Source organism: Eretmochelys imbricata, chromosome 19 (assembly GCF_965152235.1).
Source record: "Eretmochelys imbricata isolate rEreImb1 chromosome 19, rEreImb1.hap1, whole genome shotgun sequence".
NCBI lineage: Eukaryota > Metazoa > Chordata > Testudines > Cheloniidae > Eretmochelys > Eretmochelys imbricata.
This window is the reverse complement of record NC_135590.1, coordinates 8,472,687-8,494,656: the sequence shown is the minus strand read 5'-3', so window position 1 is coordinate 8,494,656 and position 21,970 is coordinate 8,472,687. Positions and strand designations below refer to the sequence as shown.

Here is a 21,970-nt window from a genome sequence, read left to right as displayed (position 1 = left end):
ACCACTTCCTTAATCCTAGTATTGCCAACCCCAAGCACTCAAAAAATCATGAGTCAGGCCCCCAAAATCATGAGATTTAAAAAAAATAAATAAAGGGTCAAGAACCAGAAGCTAAATATAACTCTAAAGTACGCTTGAGTCACATTTTCAAGCTTTTCTCTGAAATCACGAGGGCTAGATTTTTTAAAAAAATGTAAACTAACTTTCTTATGTAATTTCATGAATCCAGGAGATGGGGCTTTCCAGCTAAATAATTCCAACGAACACCAAATATTGTGAGACTTGGCAACACTGCAATTCCCAACCCAGTCTCAGTGCCATGGATTTCCCTGTAAGTCACCCATCCAAAAGCAGACTTTGTTCTCTTTGAATGTATGTATCATTCATTGCTTATAATGCTCTACTGTCATGACTTCTCTCTTAATATGAATATAATACAATCATAATTGTTATCTTATTGGTCAAGAAAGAGTTCCATAGATTTTACCAGAACCTTTTATTAAGTCTCATTTTTGAAGCGCTTACCTAAAGGACAATTAAATAAACATGCAACATTGCTTATGAAAAATTAAGTTATTATAATTCATAATGTAAGGCTCTTTATTTACATGTTTTAATGTGAACAAAACTTCGTAGGCAAATCATTTTGTATATCAGCCAACATCAGGCTTATATTCCACAGTATAAAGTTACAAGCTGTAGCTCACGAAAGCTCATGCTCAAATAAATTGGTTAGTCTCTAAGGTGCCACAAGTACTCCTTTTCTTTTTACAAGTGAGAGAGACTTTTAGAATATATTTACGCGCCTGGTACATTGAAAAGCCACACAGTTTCCATTGCGGAGGCAATAAGTGTCTTACATTCCATAAAGCAGCTTTTAATTCTAGGAGTAAAGGAAGGAGTTAAGGGATGATTACAGTCACAGTATTCCCATACACCACCATTTTAGTAAGAGAGGGAGCAGTCCACTGGTTTCTGTGCATACTTTAAGGGCTTGATTCTGAGAAGTTGTGCCTCAGTGGGTATAGTCAGTGGGTTTTGAAAGTGCTCTCTACATCTCAGGATCAAGCCCTGACTGAAGCTCAGACAAAAATATACTGCTTAAACTATTTATTTGAGAATAAATAGACTATTTTAGAAGTTGCAAGGAGGACTGGGATGTGTGGAAGGTGAAAGTGAGGTGGATATGTACTCTTTTAAAATTCTAATGGTCAGTTTAGCTGTAAATATTTGCTGCAACCTGAATTGTAATCCATGGCATCTCAGCCCTAAAAGTATTTTGTAAAGAGCGTGTAAATTGAAATTAAAACCAGTCCATAGGGCCTGCCCTTGTAAGCATGCTCTAGGCTGTTAAGTGGGTGGGGGATGTTTGGTTTGATACCTAATTGTGCTCTGTAACTGCTGGGGCTGGAAGACTGCTTAATCGGAGTGCAGGGTTTCTGCAGAGAAGGGTGTAGCTTCTGAGGGAGTGCCATGCACTTCTACTTGGTTAACAGGGATGGTGGCTGCAACACAGTATTGAGGAATAATGCAGGGGAGGTGATTTATGAGGCCATTTTAAATATCAAGCACTGAACACATGCAGCAAGTACTCATGAAGTACAAGCTATTGGCCATGTCATGAGTGGCAGTAGGACCAACATAATAAAAACAAAAATTACACTGGTGAAGGTGCTGCTCCTATGTTAGTGTGGTTGGTCACAAAGTTGCATACTGAGATCACCCAGTGCTGCCTTAACACAGCACACTGGAGCAGCCCAAGCTGTTATTTTTATATAGATTATATACACACCCATACACATCACACCGTCACTAGAGCCATTTGGGAGAAAGTTTTAAAAGCGAGTTTTATTGAAAGAAAATGCAATGAACATTTAAACACATCTAAGAATGGCCCATTAACCCTTGAAATGAGGCTGAACTGCTTAAATCTTTATAAAGAGTCCAAACAGTCTCTTGCCCTACCCAGTAAAAGGGTCAGAGCTATGTGAAAATCTAAAAGCCCCTGGGACCTGGCCAGGGATGGATTTCCCCAGTGCAGGATCTGCAGAAGACAGCCATATCCTGTGCCAAGAGTCAGGGGCAGGAGGTGTGTGTCGGGGCATGGGTGCAGCACTGTGGAGATCTGTAGAAGACGGTTATCTATTATTTTTATGCCTAGGAACAGTACAAAAGGTGACTTAAAGTCACCAGACCCCCTGTCCCTTGGGCTTAGAGTTCTGTGCTGTGTCCCTTAGAGGCACAGTAGAGAATCTCTTCCATGGTGTCAGTAATAAAGACAACCATGTACTAAAGAGCCTAAATATTTACTCTGAGAATTTTGCATATTGTTCAGCTGCAATTTTTTATTTCTTTTTAAATACCACTAAGAAATTCCAGAAGCAGCTATGAAAACAACATTTGAGTAACACAAAGGGCTGTATGTAGCCCATGGCAGGATCAATAACCCAAACATTGAAGTCAACTGGTAGCTGACTTCCATTATTATAGTAGGATCAGGCCCATTAAACCAGACACTAGTTAATGTCATTTACTGCAGAGGGCTCCAGGATATAGAGAGCTTTAGAATGTTAAACATTGAATTTGTATGCATTTGTGGTTTAGTGCTGATCTATACTGATGTAATATGTTTCTGTGGTTTAATAGCCACAATGTCAAAACGCCTACTGCCTCGGTGATTAAAAGGGAAGAGATATGAGAAGCGAGCATTCTTGCCTCCCCCCATACACCCTCTCTTTTACTATTCTGCTTTGTATCTTTAATGAACAAAAGCCACACATACATTCACAAATAGTTGACTACTGGGGATTGAAAGCCAATGGTACTAAATCAATATCAGGGGGAAATCCAATAAGTTTAAAGTTCTGGCAATACTAGTCCATTAACTTTGTTATCTTGCTTAAGCATGATGGGCAAAAAAAAAAAAAAAAAGCAGATATTTCTCTAGGTTTCATAAGCTCGAATGTACAGGATGCCATTGATAAGCTCTGAATTGTCAGACATGTCAAGCTAGTGAAGCAGCTCTGTGTAAAGCAGAAATATATAAAGTGGCCCTCCACCTGTTCTGAGGTCTTTTATACAATTTTTTTCAAGCTGCTCAGAAAGTACCAAAGCAGTGGCAAGTATTTGCAGGTGTAAGTAGTATTTATAGCCAACAAAGCAAACACTTGATGCAGAAGAACCAATTCTGTTCTCATTTATGATATATTTTACCCAAATCAATGGAATTCTTGTGGATTTTTGCCAGTGAGAGCAGAATCTGGCCCCCTGTATATAAGTACACAAACCCGCTTTTGCAAATCCTAGGTCCTCTCAGCCCAGTTTGTGTAGGAGTAACTTTGTGCAGTGCACAGAAAGCAATTGCTGTTGACTTCAAAGAAGCTTCTGCTTGTTTGTTCAGCCACACTGCTATGAAGATAGGCTGAATTGCACTGAGCAGACTTAAAATTCCATTCTTTAGTAAGACAGATATATTTAGATAGGGGACAAAAAAAGTTAAAGTGCAACTGCCTGAAAAGCAGATGTAAGTTATATGCAGCTGCATGTATTATACTCATAAAAACATATATTTTGACCATGTCCCTTTAATCTGACAAAATTCCTCCCTATCTGCTTCTAACTACCCTTTAGAAGATAGAAAATTAAATATATTTTTCCCTTTATCATGAATGAATGCACACTGCTGTGTTATTGTTATCCTGCTCACAAGTGGTGAAGCGTGCATGTTCATTTATTCTTGTTGAATTGCTCACAAGTAATGGGCTGCTGCCTTTTTACTTTTGAAGGAAAACAAAACCCCACAGCACTGGGGCTGAGATTTTCAAATTTGCCAAAGGGATTTGGACACCATTGAGCATCCAAATCTTTCAGACAGCTTTGAAAAATCTGAGTCTGAATCTTTTGTTCAGGAAACAAAATTGAATTTAGACCTTACAAAGAAATACAGGAACACCAAGTTAGTAAATCGAAAGTTTGACCAACTACAATGCCATTTTCATTTCTTGCACTTCACTGTGTCAATTTCTACACCATCTAATCCAGTCCGTGGCAAATCCTCTGAAATTAGAAAACTGGTGACCATCATCTGTGTCCTAAATTGATGTGCAGTCTAACACAATGGTGCTACAAAACACATTTGACATGCACATCTCACTCAACACTAGACAGAGCGTAGCGGTTATTGAGAAATACAGCACGTTTATGGTCTGAAAAAAAAGGTGGATCAGTTCATTTACGTCCTTATTCTGCTGTTTTATACCATTCCTAAAACACAGTACTGGCAACACTCTGCTTTAGTTCAGTGACATTTTAATGCAATGCTAAAGAAGTGTTCATGAGGTAACCAACATATCAAGGTCCATCTTTTTGGAACTCCTTCATAATTGATACATGATAAACCAAATTTTGCCCTTCAGTACTGTTGACTTCAGTTTGTGTTGTACCTACTGCTGGCTGAGCTGAAAAGTGACAGTCACTGTACTTCACACAGCTCTGCATCTTCACAGTGCCAGCTGTCCGGTCAATATCAGATAGCCACAGTACTGCCTGTCATTGCATGTTCAAAGTTAGTCCGTCTTTTAAGGATGCAATGATTTACTGCTAGCTTAGGACAAATGCTTCCAAGTCCACAACTATACAGAGTCCTTTATTCAAATAATCCGTCTTGAAAGTTAAGTTTGAGACTAGTTTTAAACCATACTGAGTTCAGCTGTAACATACTCATTTATATTTTAATGGATCTAAAAACCAAAGCGATAAATAAATAAAGACCACACTCTTGTTGCCCTAAGTCAGCTTCTTAAAGAGCACTCACTCCTTTTTACTGTGCTCCAGCACACGGTAGGGCAGTGCAGAAACTCCTTTGGAACCATGCTCCTCCTGTACTATTGGCAGTGTGGCTGGAGTGTAGATCTCCGCCATGCTATCATTGTTCTCTAGGGCACCATAGGAAAAGGAAGCTTTGAGGTCAGGCTGAACTGCAATTCCTTTGTCGTGCACATTCTGCATGCCTGCGACAGGGGGAGGAAAGACAGGGATTAAGTGGTTAGGAAGAGAAGTCCCTTCTTCCTCCGCCCGGTTATTGACAAATTATACAATTTCAGGGCTAGCAATTTGCCCTATCAGTTGTGTGAGTGTTAAACAGAAAGACATAAATAACCCTGGAAAATTACAGCAGCTAAGCTCCTTGTGGGCGGGTGATGGCAGTCAGCTATCATTAATTTGAACATCATTTAGTTACAATCCTCCCCTTTCCCCAAAGTTTATTCTTAATCTTTTGAATTTCTGGAGCACCTTTCATGAGAGGGGCATCGAGTGCTTGGAGCAATTAATATTCAGGACCTAAGAATTGATTACTTCATCCTGTGAAGTATAATTATATTCATTTTTCACTGTATATGTAGTCTTAGTGGCCTGATTTTTCAGGGGTACAGAGCACCTACAACTCCCCCTGTGGTTAGTAGGAGTTAAGAGCATACAGCATTGTGCGACATTGGGCCCCTACTCTCTCTGCTTCACCCACTGGAGGACAGAGTTTCTCCCCAACTGGTGTTTGTAAAGTGATTTATAGATTAAAAGATCTGATTTTTGTTAAGTTTGCTTCTGATTCTAGACCCGATTTTTATGAACGCTAAGGCAACATCACACCACTCTGGCAGGGATATAGTCCCACTTTAAGGTCCCTTTGCCAACTAGAACAATATAAAGCATCCTTAGCGTAAATGAGAATCAGACCCTCTGTATTCCTTTTAAAATGATTTTGACACCAAAGCTACATTCATCATATCAATCGCATTGTGATGATTTACACTGCTGGGCTATCAAAGATATAGAAGCAACCCATCAAGAAGAGAAAAAGTTATGGATGCATAAACCGTTTAACAAATAAAAAGAAGAAAAAATAATACCACAGCAGCCCAACAGGATGCAACACTGAACAAATGCTAAAATAAAATAAAATGTACAGCAAAATCAAAACATGACTTTTTATTCTGATAATTGACGTTTAAGAGGCAGAATGGCAAAATATTGGACTTTTCCTGTTACCTGGCATAGCATCCATTGAGATGTATGGTTCAAATGGTATGGATTTCTTCTTGTTTCTTGTGATTAAGAAGACACCTAAAAATGCAATGAGGCACCTGAGAGAGAAGGGGCGGGAAAGGGGAAGAAGAGGAAAAAAAGCCTAGTGAAATGAGTGGAAAAAAAAAAAAGAAGTCAACAAGCCAAGGTTGTTGCTTTTTCTGAATGTTCATCCTGCACCAGAAGAACAGAACACAGAGCTGGAAGAGACGGAACCTGCAGAGCAGAGTTACACCAGGGAGCAGTGTCTCTTAGTTGAATAATGACTATGTTCACATTATTGAGATCCATGCTGTGTGCAACTTGTAATCAGAACAAGTCAACCTTTCCCTTGGCAAAATGCTCAGTTATTAATTTGCACTTATGGGAACTGCTGAAGTCTTGACGAATTACAGGGGAATGGTAACAACCCAAAGTTTGATTCACCCTTTCTAAATGCCAAGATTCAACAGTATAACCTTTTTGGCATTTCTGTAGGTAAATGTACTGACAGTTGTCAGCCCTAATTTCTGCAGTATGCTAATGAGAAGAGACAAGGTTAATTAGTACTTTCAGTGGGTCTGTGTTTCTGCATTAATTTGTAACATAGTTTAATGTGTCCCCTGTTTAGGGAGAGCTACTTTAAAAATCAACGCATTGTAACGAGACTCAGTACCGAGATATATAACTAAGAGCTTTACTGATCCTGTCTGCACTGCATGAGTTTCTAAGCAGTACTTGATTGGACTCCCAAAACCCTATCCCTAGCCCAGCATAGGTTCAGCATAAAACCTGGGATGGGTTCTCGGTCATTTATTTGGTTGTTCTAGTCCTGCTTGGAAATTAGGAGGGACACCTTTAGTACCTTACTCTAAACGTTAAAGGGGATAAAGGTAACTGGTATGAAGATTCATGCTTCAGGGCATAAGCTGGTCTCCATCTAGGGTCAGGAAGAAGTTTCCCCACGTGGTATAGCTGTTGCACAACAGAGCTTTTACGCCCTTCTGAAGCATCCACCTTGGGCCTATGTCAGAGACAAGACATGGACTTCATGCGCTATTTTACATTCTAGTAGGACAGTTTTCGGGGTATGTTATCCTACACACTATTGGAGGCTAGAAGACAAAGCAGTAGTATAAATGAGTCCCAGATATGTTTCAATAAAAAAATTCATGCCACAGAAGACAATAACCTCCCCCCACCTTTTTAAAAGGTTAGCCATATAGAGAAATACATTTCAATTTGCTAACACAGTAAGCATCTGTGTAAATCAGCAATGTTTCATTCACTTCAATAGCACCATGCCAGTTTACACCAGCTGAGGATCTGGCCTGGTATCTTTAAAAACGTACCCTAGTGCAAACATGCATATATGGAGAACATCTTCACCAGTGAAGTCCAAGTAGAAGGTTGCTCCTGAGACAAGAGGAGAGAACATGAACAGGTTTTAGCTTAAATTAGATTCTCTCCCCCATGTGACTGAGCAAGTATAGCTACATTTTAAATCACTGCTTTCTCCAGCAATCAAATCATTTTTAGGGGGGGGGGGGAACAGGGGCCTATAGAAATGCCTGCTGTACACTTAAGTTATACTGGTATAAATCTGTCAGTTAGGGATTGGATATTTTACCAAAATAGGTTTACTGGTACAACACCCTAGAGCGGATGCAGTTATACTGTTATAATGGGGCCTTATGCTGGTATGGTTCATTCCTCTTCCTGTACGGGAATAACTCCACTGGAATAAATACCTTTAGACACCAGCATAACTCCATCCACAGTAGGGGGTTGTGTCACTTTAACTACACCAGTATAATTAAAACAATACAATTTTTATGTTTAGTCAAGCCCCAACGAATAGTAGAGGAGTTTTAGCCCTGGACCTTAGCTACACATCTAGCAAGCATTCAGACTGCAAGACACCCACTCTTTTTATACTTTAGGACAGAGTGAGTAATCCAGTCTCAGACAAGATCGGATAGGTGATTTGGTTTTTAAGAGAAAGTTTTTTCCAACAACCTAATGGGAGAATTCACACAAAATGAAACTGACTACAGAAAACAGCAAGAAAATGCAAGATATCTTCCTCAGCTAGAAAATCAGGATTTTTCTCCAATGTCTTTTGCCCTTATTTTAAAAGAACAACAAACCTGATAACATTGCACAAGTGTTTACCTGCTGTAATCGCTGTTGCTGTGGACAGGATGTAGCCTATGCTGGCAATCTGTGATGAGTCATACAGCTGCGAAGCTTGGGTTAGAAACCTTCAAATACAATGGCAAACAATGCAGGTTGATTTTATTTATTTTTTTTTAGAAGAAGAATTCTCAATGTGTGTTTAGAAGTTGCTTCTGTAGGAGATCGTTCTTTCCCTGTTTGAAGACACCTCTCAAAAGAACGCTCTCTAGATAAAGATTCTAGATTCTCTTCTTCATTATAACTTCAGTGGAGTCACTCCTTATCATAGCAGTTTAAAAGGAGAGTCGGACCCCCAAAGGGAAATCCTGGCCCCACTGAAGCCAGTGGGAGTTTTGCTATGGATGTCAATGGAGCCAGATTTTTAAAAAGTTTGTATCCACGTTCCTAATACCGGGTCAGAGGAGAGTGCTGATAATGCTTCTTTCTGTAGCGTACAGCAGACTTGGGCAATATTGTTAGCGCAGGGCTAACAGTGCTCCCACTGAAGTCAGTGGCAAAACTCCCATAGGTTTCAGTACGAGTAGAAACAGGCCTTTAATGAAAAAGCCTGGCTTACAGGTATTGGCAATCTGTCAGCATCAAGTTTTCATTAACATTATGGTTTCAGAGAAATGGCCGCTATTCTATTTTGAATTACAATCTTGTATCTTTCTTTTAATTCTCAGTACTATGGTTATTATGAAGGATCTGGTGTTTACATAGCAAAGAGATGAAGAACTTCCCTCTCTCAGGGCCAGCATAACAGTGAACAATTTAATTACCTATTCTTATCCATGTGGGTTGATTTCTAAACATCTTAACTACATTCTACTCCACAGCTGTAAGCCACAACAGGAAAAGAGACCTGATCAACTCACCTTGCTTGAAAGACTGCTGTTGCAACCATGCATACCAACATGATGTAGAATATAGGGTAGCCGAGCTGGAGGCTTCCTTGTATTGAGACAATAATCATGCCTGCTATAGCCTTCACAGTCACTACAGTCATAGACCCTGTGAATATGTAACAAAGCTCAGTTATAACATAGCAGCACATACCACTGGATTGTTAACAGCACAACGGGTGGCTGCTAGCAAAGCAAAAGGTGACGAGCCTCAGCCTTCCTTTTGCAAAGGACAAAACGGGGAGGAGTGTGATTCTTGACTTCTGTTCTCAGTTCTGCCACTGGTTCACCATGTGACTTTGGGTGAGTCACTTAACCTCTGCATGTGGTTGTTTCCCCACCTGTAGAATGCTGGTATTTACCCAATCTCCATTAATGTTTGAACAGAGCCTTAAGATCAAACAAAAGGGACTAGAAGGGTACAAATATGCCTTACTTCTGATGGTGTACCAGCTTTATTACTAAAATGGAGAAATTGTCTAAACACAGCTCAAGAATTAGGATTGAGAAAAGCTAATTCTCTTCCCCATTTCTGCAAACACAAGTCAAGGCAATTCAGAATTAAGGTGGTCACCCTGTCCACGATTTGGTTGCCCTATCAGGCCTCCAGTTATTAAGCTAGATACCACAGTGATGGATATTACATATATAGCAAAGCTTGAGAGAGCACTGCAGCACACTGAATACTGCTTTCCAAGCACCGGATCACGGAGCTAGTTATACACCAAGTGGAACCTTCAACTCCAAACTCTTTAGCACGTCAGTTTGTTTCTCTGCCTTTCTATTATTTCGTTCACTTGGTGTTTCTTAAGATGACAGATCAACAGGAAGGAAAACGCTAGGGGCGAAATCCCGGCCTTAGTGAAGTCAATGGCAAACTCCCATTAACATCAATGGAGCCAGGATTTTGCCCCATCTCCAGAGCTTCTTCTAGACTCAACATGGATCTGTTGACATAGTATTGTATTGGAGCCCAAAGAAGCCATAAATACAACTGCAGCTCTTCCTTTAAGACTATAATGGCTCATACAACAGTCACAGTAATCATCTTCCATCCTCCTTTAGCACCTTACAACTGAGGATCTCAAAAGCAAGCAATTCACAAACATTCATGTAATTTAGATTCCCCAACATCCCAGCCTCCCATTTTACAGATGGGGAAAATGGAGACGCAGAGAGTTCAAATGCCTTACAAAGGTCACACAGGGAGTCAGTGTCAGAGCCAAAAAGATTCCCGGACTAAAAATCCTGTATTTTAGCCACAAGATCATCCTTCCATCTCAGCTGAAGCCATAAGACACTTCACAGTGTTTTGCATACATGGACACAACACATTGTCATTAGCAGGGTTTAGAATCTGACATAGCGTCTATTTGGGGGACTAGATCCTGCCTCCATGAGGAGTGGACTGATGGTCCAATAGGTCTTGTCCATCTCTACTTGCTTCAACCTGAAATACTATAGCAAGATACAGGCTTTATTTGCTTTTCATAAACATTAGCAACATAAAATGCATTAACATTCCCCACCGCCAGGAGCTCTTCACTCCAATTTGTGATATTAAACCACAGTTAGAAAATGTTAAGCACGCATTTGAACTTACCCAGCAATGCTACCAGCAGAAGAATAACTACTATATAGTTTGCACTTTTCCTCTTGTAAAAATATAGCAGCAGGCAGAACAGTATGATTTCTACAAGCTAGAAAAAAATGCAGAAATAAGTATTAGAAAGTGAGGGATGGGGTGGGAAATCCTTTTTCTTGCAGTGTGTGCGGCTTTGAGGTTCATGTTGGTAATAGTAATAATACCTAGCTCTTTTCATCATTAGATCTCAAAGCTTTACAAAGGAGGTCAGTATCATTATCCCCATTTTACAGGTAGGGAAACAGAGACAGAGAGACAGAGGAAGTGACTTGCCAAGGTCACCAAGGCAGGCCAGTGGCAGAATTTGGAATAGAACCCAGGGCTCCCGAGTCTCAGTTCTGTGCACTACCCGCTAGGCCACACTACCTCCCATAAGCCTTGTAATACTATAGCTTTATTTGATGCCACAGAACTGCCTGGTCCCATGAAACTGGATGGATGGAAACGATCCTGTGCACATTTTCTCCTATTGTGGTACTGCTAACATCCATCAAAGCTAAGGCAGGATCTAGTAAGACTATAGGTCAAATCAGCCGTGATCTGAATGGATGAGATCTTCAGTGACTTTTGCAAGAACAGTGGAGTGGGAATTTCTGGGGACTTGGTGTTCCTTAAAATAAAAAAACCAACCAAACAAAACAAAACAAAAAAAAACCCCAAAAAACCAGGCCAAATAACCCCAATTGTGCACCCAGGTCACTGTTCTCATTCAGCTTTTTCTAAAGAGGTTGAGGACCCAACCCACCACCCATTCAAGTCAATAGGACTCTTTCAACTGCCTTCAAGCGGGACTTGGATGGGGTCCTAATTATGAGAACATTAGGTTTTTTGCCTTCTGGCAAAAGCACAGATATGAATCACAGTACATGGGCATCTTAGGCACAGTTGATGCCAATCTGCAGTCTGTTAACAGGAGTTAACAGTGGCAGGTTGGGGAGGGGGTGGGATATTTTCAACGTGCTTGAATCCTGGCACAATAATTCAGACAGGGAAGGGAAGCTGAAGACCAATCGGTCCTAGAAAATACACTCTCTGCTTTAGATTGCGCATACACATGCATGCTCCAAGCTAGGGAGACAATTATGGGAAAAGCTCTTAGAGTCACTAACAGAGCCAAGTAAGAGTGATGAGAATAATTAAAAGGATTCAAAAACCTGCCTTATAATGATAGACTCAAGGAGTTCAATCTATTTAACTTAACCAAGAGAAGGTTCAGGGGTGACTTGATCTGTGGGGACATGGGGAATAAATATTTGATAATGGGCTCGTCTATCTAACTGAGAAAGGTATAGCACGATCCAATGGCTGGAAGTTGAAGCTAGACAAATTCAGACTGGAAATAAGGCATACATTTTTAACAGCAAGAGTAATTAACCTTGGAATAACTTACCAAGGGTCATGGTGGATTCCCCATCACTGACAATTTTTAAATCAAAATGGGATGTTTTTCTAAAAGATCTGCTCTAGGAATTATTTCGGGGAAGTTCTATGGCCTGTATTATACAGGAGGTCAGACCAGATGATTACAATGGTGCTTTCTGGCCTTGGATGCTATGGAAATGCAGCAAGTATCTATGAAAATCCATTTTAAGTGAATGCCCCAGCCAGGCATATTTCAGAAAGCATGGAATCCAGCTCATATTTTATGGGCCACCTTACCATGTATAAAAGAAACGGCCAGCTGACTAAATGCTTAGTGATATTATCTCCTGTCATCATCTCATGACTGTTGGGTCCAAATGTTATCAGCAGGTAAGTTCCAACAACTGCCAAACCACAGCCTACGAAGGACAAAACATAGCGTCCTTTGGCAAACCAAGGACAAGAAACAGAAGACATGTTAGTGGATCAGTACCAATGCATGGGTTACACACTGCACATGCATAGTGATCGTCATAACTACAGATCATGCTTCCCCCTGGAAATAGTTCATTCCTCCACCCTCTGTGCCCCACTTTCAAAATATTAGAAAAAACAAGCAATATATTTGCTGTGAGCTGAGAACCAAGAGTTAACGCAAGATAAAAAGTCTTCTAAACAAATAGGTGAGGGTGAGTGCTAAATTTTGGGCCTAGGCTTCCTGGCAATGCCTCTTTAACAATGCAGTGTTCATTCTGTCAGGAGGCAGAAAGACTAAGGCCCCGAACCAGCAAATACTTGCACATCTATGTCGTTCCACTGAACTCTGATTGTGTTTGTGACAGATTGACAATTTCCTGCAATATTCTGAATTAGGTTTAATACCCTTTGGGGGTCAATCATGTTAAAAATGTAATTGTGTATGTGTTATTGTGGAATTGTATGTAACTTCAATGGAAGGTATCAGGAACTTCAAAGGTTTTTTTTGAAAAAGACAAGTGAGGTGGATTTCCTACAAAATACCTGGGAGTAAGGGGAATGCAAATGACCCATTTCAAATCCACCTTTTGAAGCTATGCCTGGGGAACGAAAACCCATTGTCTATTGATTATCTGGTCCTGGAAACTCTCGATCAAAGACCCTTGAGCTGTATAAAAAGGTGGATTAAACAGGTTGTGAGCATACTTGGTCTGAGCTGAAGCTGTGATTAGCTTGAAACCACAAGGAAACCCCTAGGGTGGGGTTTGGAAGGACTGCTCCAGCCAGAGCCCACATTAGGGTTGGGGTGATCTCTGGTAGATTTATTAGTATAGGAGTAGGGTTTTTTAAAATTGTTTTTAATAGGTTCTCTGTAATGCTTGTTATGTTAAGAATAAAAAAGGCTTGCTTAGAAAGAGCTGTGGGGTACCTTATACCGGTGGGCAGTCAGACTGTCAACCGTCTCCGCAGAGAAAGCAAGCAGGTCTGCTTGGGTACCCTGTCTCTGCTAGGAACAACATAGTGAAGGCAGGGAACTCCTGAGCCTGGAGATACATTGGTCAGAAGGGAGAGAGACATGCGTCTCCATCCAAGAGAGGTGATGCCAGAAACCTGAGAGTGGGAGCCCTTGCTGAACCAGACAAGTGGGAATACAGGTGCAGTTAATCTGAGACAATATTTAAGGGATTTTCAGGATCAAGGATGTGCCATCAGCCTCCATCAGATTCCTCCAATAAACCCCACATCGAACTATTTCTAAGATCAGTAAGCAAGGAGGGGACCTTACAGGTTCATTTTCAACAATCAACCCTAGATATGGAAAATCCATTTGTAAAAACATCAGATAAACCTTTCTACTGAAAAAACATTATTTTAAGCATTAGTGTCCCTTAAATAACTGTCATGCTATCTACTATATGAAGTAATGGAGTAAAAATTAAGCAGCATTCAAAGCAGAAATGAAGAATACAGAATAATGGAAGTGAAACTTACTCAGAAAGTCTTTGGGTTTCCACTTTTCTTTAATGAATATAATTCCTATGATTGCGCTAGCTATTAAAAAGGACAAACAAAGTTACGTGCATTGCGTTTTCATAAGCAATCTTGTACTGGTACATAAACAAAGATACACGAGTCCTTTGCCTTTACCTATCACAGACACTGCACTGAGCGGCACGATCAGTGAAAGAGGTGCAAAGGCATAGGACGAAAACACCCCCAGTTCTCCCAGCAGCAGAAAAAACAGACCACACCACCATGTCTTGGTCCTGAAATAGGCCCGAGGGTCTTTGGAACCTGCCAGCCGGATGTGGCTATACTTCTAGAAAGGAAAAAATAAAAATTAAAAAAACCCAGATACTTGGGGATCCTTACTGCTTTTTAAGTAAAGGACGCTTGGGAGAGGGTCAATATTTGTTTCATGATACTCACCTGGAGGTTGAGTGCAATACTGATAACTAGATGACCAAATATAGCCAGTAATGCACCGATCAAGTTTTCCTGTAAAGCAAAGCAAACATGCAGATATTAGATTTGTCCCATGAAGCCAGTGGAAGGTGGGGAGAGGGACAATCCTGATAGAAAGCAGATTTTTGAATACCTCTTTCTGAGTCTCTGGGTTCTGTCTCCAGATCTAGCCACTATTCCTATATAATCTTGGGCAAGGCATTTAGTCTCTTAATGCCTTCAGTTATCCCATCTGTAAAATGGGGTTGAATAATACTTTCCTGCCTGACATGGGCATTGTGAGCTTAATTTAATGTTTATGGAGCTCTTTCAGATCCCCATAAGGAAGGTAATGTAGCCCTGCACCATGTTCTTTTTTCAGTAAGTAGCACACCTAAAAATCCATTTTCATAAAGGACCTGAGAATTTGGTGTTCACCAGAGTACGGGGATTAGGCAGGTTCTTCAGCACCTTTCTTCAATTCCAGGTTCAGCCTCTAATAAATATCTTGACTGACCTCCAACTTTCACAACTGGCTGGATAAGAGCTTGCAGGAAGAGATTTAGAATGTGCCTTTTAAATGAACCAGTAAGTCATTCCAGAGAAAAGGGGGTGGAAACCACTCCTGACAGACTAGTGTTTACAGCCCAGCAATACCTTGAACAAGCTAGAGGCAGAATTTAAAGCAACAATGAATGAAAGTCAGGATGAATCACAGAAGAGATGCACATCTCGATGCTACCAGAAGAGCTTGGAGTGATCTCTCTCTGTCAAGTAGGGACATTTACCATTTGCGTTCCTCTAGCAACAGTCTAAATCACATTAGAGCATCATTAACAGTTTTAGTTTCAAACACAGCTATCCAAGGTATAGCGGGTACTTCAAGGTGATTTATTTGGGATAGCTGAGTATTTGTCCCTCCCTCTCTCTCTCCCCGCAACTATTGATATTAAAGGCCTTGGCATTATTTTTTCATGCCCACTCAGGCAGTGGCTTTAAAGTAACGAATTACGTATGTAAGTGGGACAGAAAGCCCTTTGATAAGTTGAAGGTGATTAGGGTGCAAAAGGAGTTTAATAAGCAATGAGTCTCATCAAGTTAACTTCTCCCAGAGTATCCTAGGGTATGCCTACACTGCAATTAGACACCTGCAGCTGACCGCTGCCATCTGACTCAGGGCTTGGGCTAGCTCCTGTGTATAGACACAGTGAAGTGCAGTCTCCCTCCCCCCTCACAGGGTCCTTGAGCCTGGGCTCCAGCCTGAGCCCAAATGTCTACACTGCAATTAAACGGCCCCTTACCCCGAGCCAGCTGGCATGGGCCAGTCATGGGTTTTTGATTGCAGTGTAGACATGCCCTAAGAGAACATCCCACTGCAGACAGCAGGAGGGGAAGAATATTATAACCCGACCGGATTCCATGCTAAGAAACTCAGTAGGTTCCACTGGTTCATCAACCAAACCTCAGTCTAGAAGGGCATGGCAGAAGCACTGTCTCCACCAAACGGCCCCGGCCGTACAGCTCAGAGTTGCTGGCTCAGGAGGCCAGACATACTGAAACATGCCCATGCCAGTTCTCTCAGCAGCACTTAGACTCGCACCGCACTCAGATCTGCGTCCTCGGCAAAGAGCCTTGCACAGTGTTTATCGTCGTTCTAGCTGGGATTTTCAAAGGGGCCTTTGAGTCAGCAGCCCAAATCCCAATCCTAACTTCATTAAGATCCTCTGAAAATTCCAGCCTCAGGACCAGGTAGAGAGGAAGGATGGGCTTCTGGTTAAAGGGTTGAGTTCACTTCCCAGCTCCCTGTGTGACCTTGGGCAAATCACTTAACATCTTTGGCCCAGCTCCCCAAAGTTATTTAGGCTCCTAACTTCCAATGAAGTCAGTGAAAGTTAGGAGCCTAAATATCTTTGAGGATCTGGGCCTTAGTCCCTCAGCTCCCTCTCTATAAAGTGGGGGGTAATAATCCTTCCTGTCTCACTTCATCTTTCTTGCTGTTGGTTCTTCAGGGCAGGGACTGTGCCTCACGAGGTCTATACACAGCACCTAGCACCTGAGGGCCCCTAGGCGCTGCTGTAATACAAATGCACAGCACATGATCTGAAAGCTCAGCACATTCAAGACAATATTTATATTTCCAAGCCAGACATAAATCCCAGCGCCATTCAGGTCAAGTTTTACGCCTAATAGGCGGTGCCTTTGGTGAACATCTGACCTTGTAAGAATAGGGATCCTCATGGGGCAGGACAGATACAGCAGCTGTTGCGAGTGGAAGCTGCTGGAGCTGCAGATCTGGGCCATTCCCTCCTTCCATTTTGGCTTATTCACACATCTCCCTTGCGGCTTCCTCAACAACTGCAACTGCTCTTCAGAGAAGAGACTCAGGCACGGCCGGTGCCTCCTGGCCCATCACTTTACACCACTTCTCCTTTTCCATCTTGCTGCCCCTGAGCTAAGGAATGGGCTGGTCAGTGGAATCCGAGCACCCCCACAATTGCTGATCTGCTGCTGTCTCCTTCTTCCCCGCACGGCAAAGCGGGGACGAGACAGTCACTCCAGGAAGAGGTGTGGATCAATCCGTATTTCCAGTAGGTCAACAGCACAGCAGCTTATATTCCTGAGATTTTAGACACTAAGAAAGATTTAAAAATAAAAGGTAAATCAATGAACAGTAATCACAACACTTGCCACCTGAGAGCAGTGTATTTATAGTTACATGGACACACACAAGTGTCAGGTAGCCAGGTGGTCAACTGGGGGAGGATGGGATGAGAAATTCTGGCCAAGTACACCAGGCAAACCTTTACTCTCATAAGAAGTTCCCCAGAATCAAACTAACATTCAAACATATCAGATGGGACCTCAGTGTTTAAGATTTTTCCTCAAGAGACCCACACAGCACCAACTGCATAGAACTCAGTTCATCTGAGCCGATACTTAAACTGCATGTTGTACTGAAGGCAAATGTTCCTTTGGGTGGTATTAAAAGTCAGGCCATCGCATTTGAAGAGCCATAGTCAAAAAGCTTTCTGTCCTCCATGTCCTGTTTCACACTTCTTTAGTGCCTAGTGACCTTGTGTTGTACACCCAGGAGAGACAACATCGCAGGCCCTTCCACCACTAACCAACAGAGATCATAGTGCCACTTTTCATTTCCTCTAACCGGGGGGCTGAGCCTGCCCCCATTTTGATGAAAGCTCCCATTGACTTTAGTGAGAGCAGGATTGGGCCCTTAGAGACTTCAACCTCCTAGGGGCAAGACTCTCTCTAGTTGTCTGGGAAGCACCATGCCCACCTGAAGGACCTAGCAGTAGCAGGCACTTTGATAAGCACCTTTCACTGGAGAACATCAAAGCACTTTACAAACACTCAAGAACAGAGACTCACAAAGCGATCCCTTATTATAGCAGGGGAGACTAAGGCACAGAGCAGTTTAAGGGCCTGATATTTGGAGGTGCTGAGCACCCACAGCTCCCATTGAAACTACATGATCCTGAAGCCAATATAAGCTATGGATGATAAGCACCCCGCAAAAATCAGACCCTAAGTGAGTTGCCCAAGGTCACAGAATAAGTAAGTGGCAAAGATGGAACTAGGGTCCGGTAGCTCTACTGCTCAGTCCCATGCCTTGGCTACAAACCACAAGCTCTCTTTCCAAGCCTTAGGCCTATAAAGGATTTACCTGGCCCACCCCCAGTGATAGTGGGTACAACAAATACAGCAAATGCCCTTCACATGCCCAGCAGAGGAAGAAGCAAGCCACCTAGCAAATCAGCTGGGTTAGGGTGCAGAGGGAAGAGCAAGATTTGATTTTTGAATCACTATCCAAGCACAATCCAAATCAGGAGCTTTGCTAGACAAACAAAAAAAGTTCTTCCATGTCACTTCCTGGTTTAGGCAACCCACCTTGCCCTTTCCGGGCTCCTTCTGAGCCTAAAAATAAAACAGGCTGGCTTTTCTTAGAGTAATACCGAGCAGGAACAAATCAAAATAAGACACATAAGTTCCCAGACCGACAGAAAACATGAATCAGACCAGAAATTGTAAATAATTCATGAACTTTCTATTGCCCAGGCAAAGCCATCGATGTCACTCACCCAATCTGAGTTTCAAACACACACTCATCTGGCTTTCCACTTCGGATCAGTGATGAAGGGATCTCTGCTGCTACTTTGCATCCAGGGATATGGATTTGCACAAATTGCTGTTAATTTCTTACCCAATTTAGGGCTGCCAGTCTGCTGCAGTGTTTTGCTCTTCCCAGGGTACTGTGATTTGGTGCTAGACCTGCCAGTCAGTTGGGAGACTCCTGTGTAATTAAGATTACTGGCTGCTAGGCAGGGTGTTAAAGGGCAGGCCTTGCCTATTGGTTGGGAAAGGTAAAGCTTGTTTGAAGTACAAGATACTGAAGAGAGAATGAAAGCAGAGACCCAGAGCTGTGTTTTCATGCCATTTTGTTGGGTGGCCTCTAGTGGCCACAATTTTGTATTTGCATGGAAGCCACTTTCGTGGGTGCATCAGAATAAATGGGATGTCATGGCCCAAATGTGCAAGATTCTGAGAGATGCGGAGTACCCTCATCTCCTGTTCATTGCACTCAGAGGGGAGGACGCTGCATTGGGGCTCTGTCTCGGAACACATTCAGTTTTCTTTTTCTGAGGCCCGATCCTGTGAGATGACGAGCACAAACAAACCCCAGTGAAATCATTGAGAGTTACAGGTGCTTAGCATCTCTCCAATGCAGCCCAAAGATGCACTGGTTAAATGGATGTGCTTTGGAGTCAGCCTCCTGGATTCAGCCTGCTGCACCAGTGAAAGGGATTCTGCTGCCAGTGCATTGCCTACCATACTAAAACAATAGTCCTAGTAATCATTAATGCTTGTTAACTGATTTGATGATCAAAGCGGTCTTCAGTGTTCTGATTATATCACTTAATGTTAGACATGATGGGACCGATTTCCAAAATAACTCACTACCCACTTAAGCACTTCCATAAGGGGTCAGATTTTTTTTTAACATGGCACCTTGGCAGCTGCTGGGTGCTAGTGAGCACTTAAAAAAAAATCTGACCCTTATTTAGGTGTCTAAATAGGAGGTGAGCAATTCTGATTACAGCTGTGGATGCTGAGCTTTTATTTATATCACAGTAGCCCTTAGAGGCTCTAAGATCAGGCCTATTGTGCTTGTTGCTGTAGAAATACATAGCAAGGGGCAATTCCTGCACCAGAGAGATCTGAAGACACAAGGAGGGAGAGAGACTGTAGAGCCAAAGTGACTTGCCAAAGGACACAGAGCAGGTATCAAACCCTGGTCTCCTGATTGCCAGGCCAGCACCTAGTCACAGGGCCAGCTGACTCTGAGGGCTTTTGAAAATCTGGGCCAGCAGCCTGCCCAATTGCAGGTAGTGGATGTTGTGCCATTGACCTCAGCAGAAGCCGGCTCAGCCCCTCTAGGCCAACATAAAACCTTGTTAGCATTTCGAGTGATCAGTCTGGGGAAGTGTCTGAAATAACCCGGAGTGGGGTTGGCTGGGCTTTGCCTGACAAGTTGTGTTTCTATCTTAATGAAGAGCAGAGAGCAGAGGAAGGGGCTGCTGCACTCTTCCCTGTGGTCCCTTGGTAACAGGGCCCGTGGGGGTGAGCACAGCTGCCTTAAGACCCATGTGCAGAGGAGCTTGTTCGGGACCACCTTAACTAGAGGAACACGCACAGCAGGGCATAAGGCAACCAGTTGCCACTTTGAAAGCCTTTCTGTGATTGGAGGAGTGTGTAAGATGCCAAAGTAACAAGCAAAATGATTGGAGAATACCTGGTTCCGCTGTTGTCTAGGCAACCAAGTGTAAACTTTCTCAGAGTCCTTCTCTAAAGCAGCCCCGGCAGCCAGGTAGGCAGGGGTGGCACCGCAGGGATGGCAGGTCCCAGCATGCAGCGCGACCTCCCTGTGGCCCCACAGAGACCAGGGTCCCAGCATGCAACGCTTCCTCTGCTCTGGCCCCGCAGAGATGAGAGTCCCAGCTCAGTGGTTCTCAACCTGTGGTCCGTGGCTCGCCTGTCTAAGGGGTCCACGAAAGACTTAAACTGGAAACTGACTGAATAGAATTCAACTGTATAGACAGACAATAGATTTCCAAAGGGGTCCGCACCGCCGTCCGAAATTTTGTAGGGGTCCGCAAATGAAAAAAGGTTGAGAACCGCTGTCCTAGCGTGCAACGCTTCCTCTCACCTGACCTAGCAGATGCTCTTACTACTAAACACAATACCTGGGCTTCACGCTCCTTCTCCAGCATTCTCTTTAAAATAACCTTAAAAACAGAGGGCCAGAGTGCTCCTTCTAGGCATTAAAAAATTCCCACAGCCTTTTTCATAAGAACAGGGCTTTGACTCAATCTTTTCTGATCAAATCCTTTCCCTCCCTCGCAGCTGTGAAGCTTGATTGGCATCATGTCACCCCACCCCAAAGGTGACAGAAGGGTTGATGTTTATGTGTAGGGCCTGTACCTGCAGCCTTCATTCACCCCACAGTCCCACTGAGGTCAGGATTGCAGGGATTTGGAGAATTCTTGGTGACAGATTCATAGAATATCAGGGTTGAAAGGGACCTCAGGAGGCCATCTAGTCCAACCCCCTGCTCAAAGCAGGACCAATCCCCAGTTTTTGCCCCAGATCCCTAAATGGCCCCCCTCAAGGATTGAACTCACAACCCTGGGTTTAGCAGGCCAATGCTCAAACCACTGAGTTATCCCTCCCCCCCCTCCACCGTATGAATGTAAAATACGATAATAATCATAATCTGAAAAGGAAGTTCCCTTGTTTATTAAGTCTTCACCATTCCAGCCTTGTTTAGAAATTCTGGCTCGTTTTTTTTCTTCTAAATTCATAACATTTTGATATTTCCAGTTGATGTTTTAGAAACAAAATGGTGACCCTGAGGAGGAGAGTGTTTCCAGCCAGTGGGCAGTAGTTGCGTAACATGGCCGCCTGCTTTGAGAACTTTTCTGTAGCTACTAGTATCAAAGGAGCAGATGTGCAGATCGGGAAAACGTCAAGAGGTACAGTATTGTGAATCGGATAATAACCACTTTGCAGTTGAAAAGGGGACAAAATAGCTACAAATATGTTGTTCTTTGAAACTGCAGCACCAGTGAAGCTAATCAATAGGAAGTGACATCCTGAGCAATTTATATCCACAGCCAGTTCCAGTCATTTCAGGATCCAGTTCAGAATTGTTCTCTTTTGGCTATTTAAACCAGTGCAAAGTGAACATAAAATGCCACCACATCAGAATCTTCCACTATGCAAACGTGTAAATGATGACACGCAGTGCAAGGCAGTGGCCAATCATGCCCCTTGCTTCTAAAACTTCCGCAGATTTTTATCATAGGCTGTGTGTCTCTGCTCC

At 42.6% G+C, this 21,970-nt stretch overlaps 1 protein-coding gene across 1 annotated transcript; it reads right to left on the bottom strand.

Annotated features, from left to right (window-relative positions):
• Positions 1–568: 568 nt before the first annotated feature.
• On the bottom strand, positions 569–18,826 carry NIPAL3 (NIPA like domain containing 3). The gene is made up of 12 exons (XM_077838021.1): positions 18,669–18,826; positions 16,787–17,203; positions 14,557–14,625; positions 14,275–14,446; positions 14,119–14,178; positions 12,448–12,593; positions 10,747–10,843; positions 9,117–9,252; positions 8,236–8,324; positions 7,413–7,476; positions 6,046–6,140; positions 569–5,009 (listed from the first exon to the last, which is right to left on the bottom strand). The coding sequence occupies exons 2-12, from the start codon at positions 16,883–16,885 to the stop codon at positions 4,810–4,812; spliced, it is 1,227 nt and encodes a 408-aa protein (XP_077694147.1). The 5' UTR covers positions 16,886–17,203; positions 18,669–18,826; the 3' UTR covers positions 569–4,809.
• Positions 18,827–21,970: the final 3,144 nt, after the last annotated feature.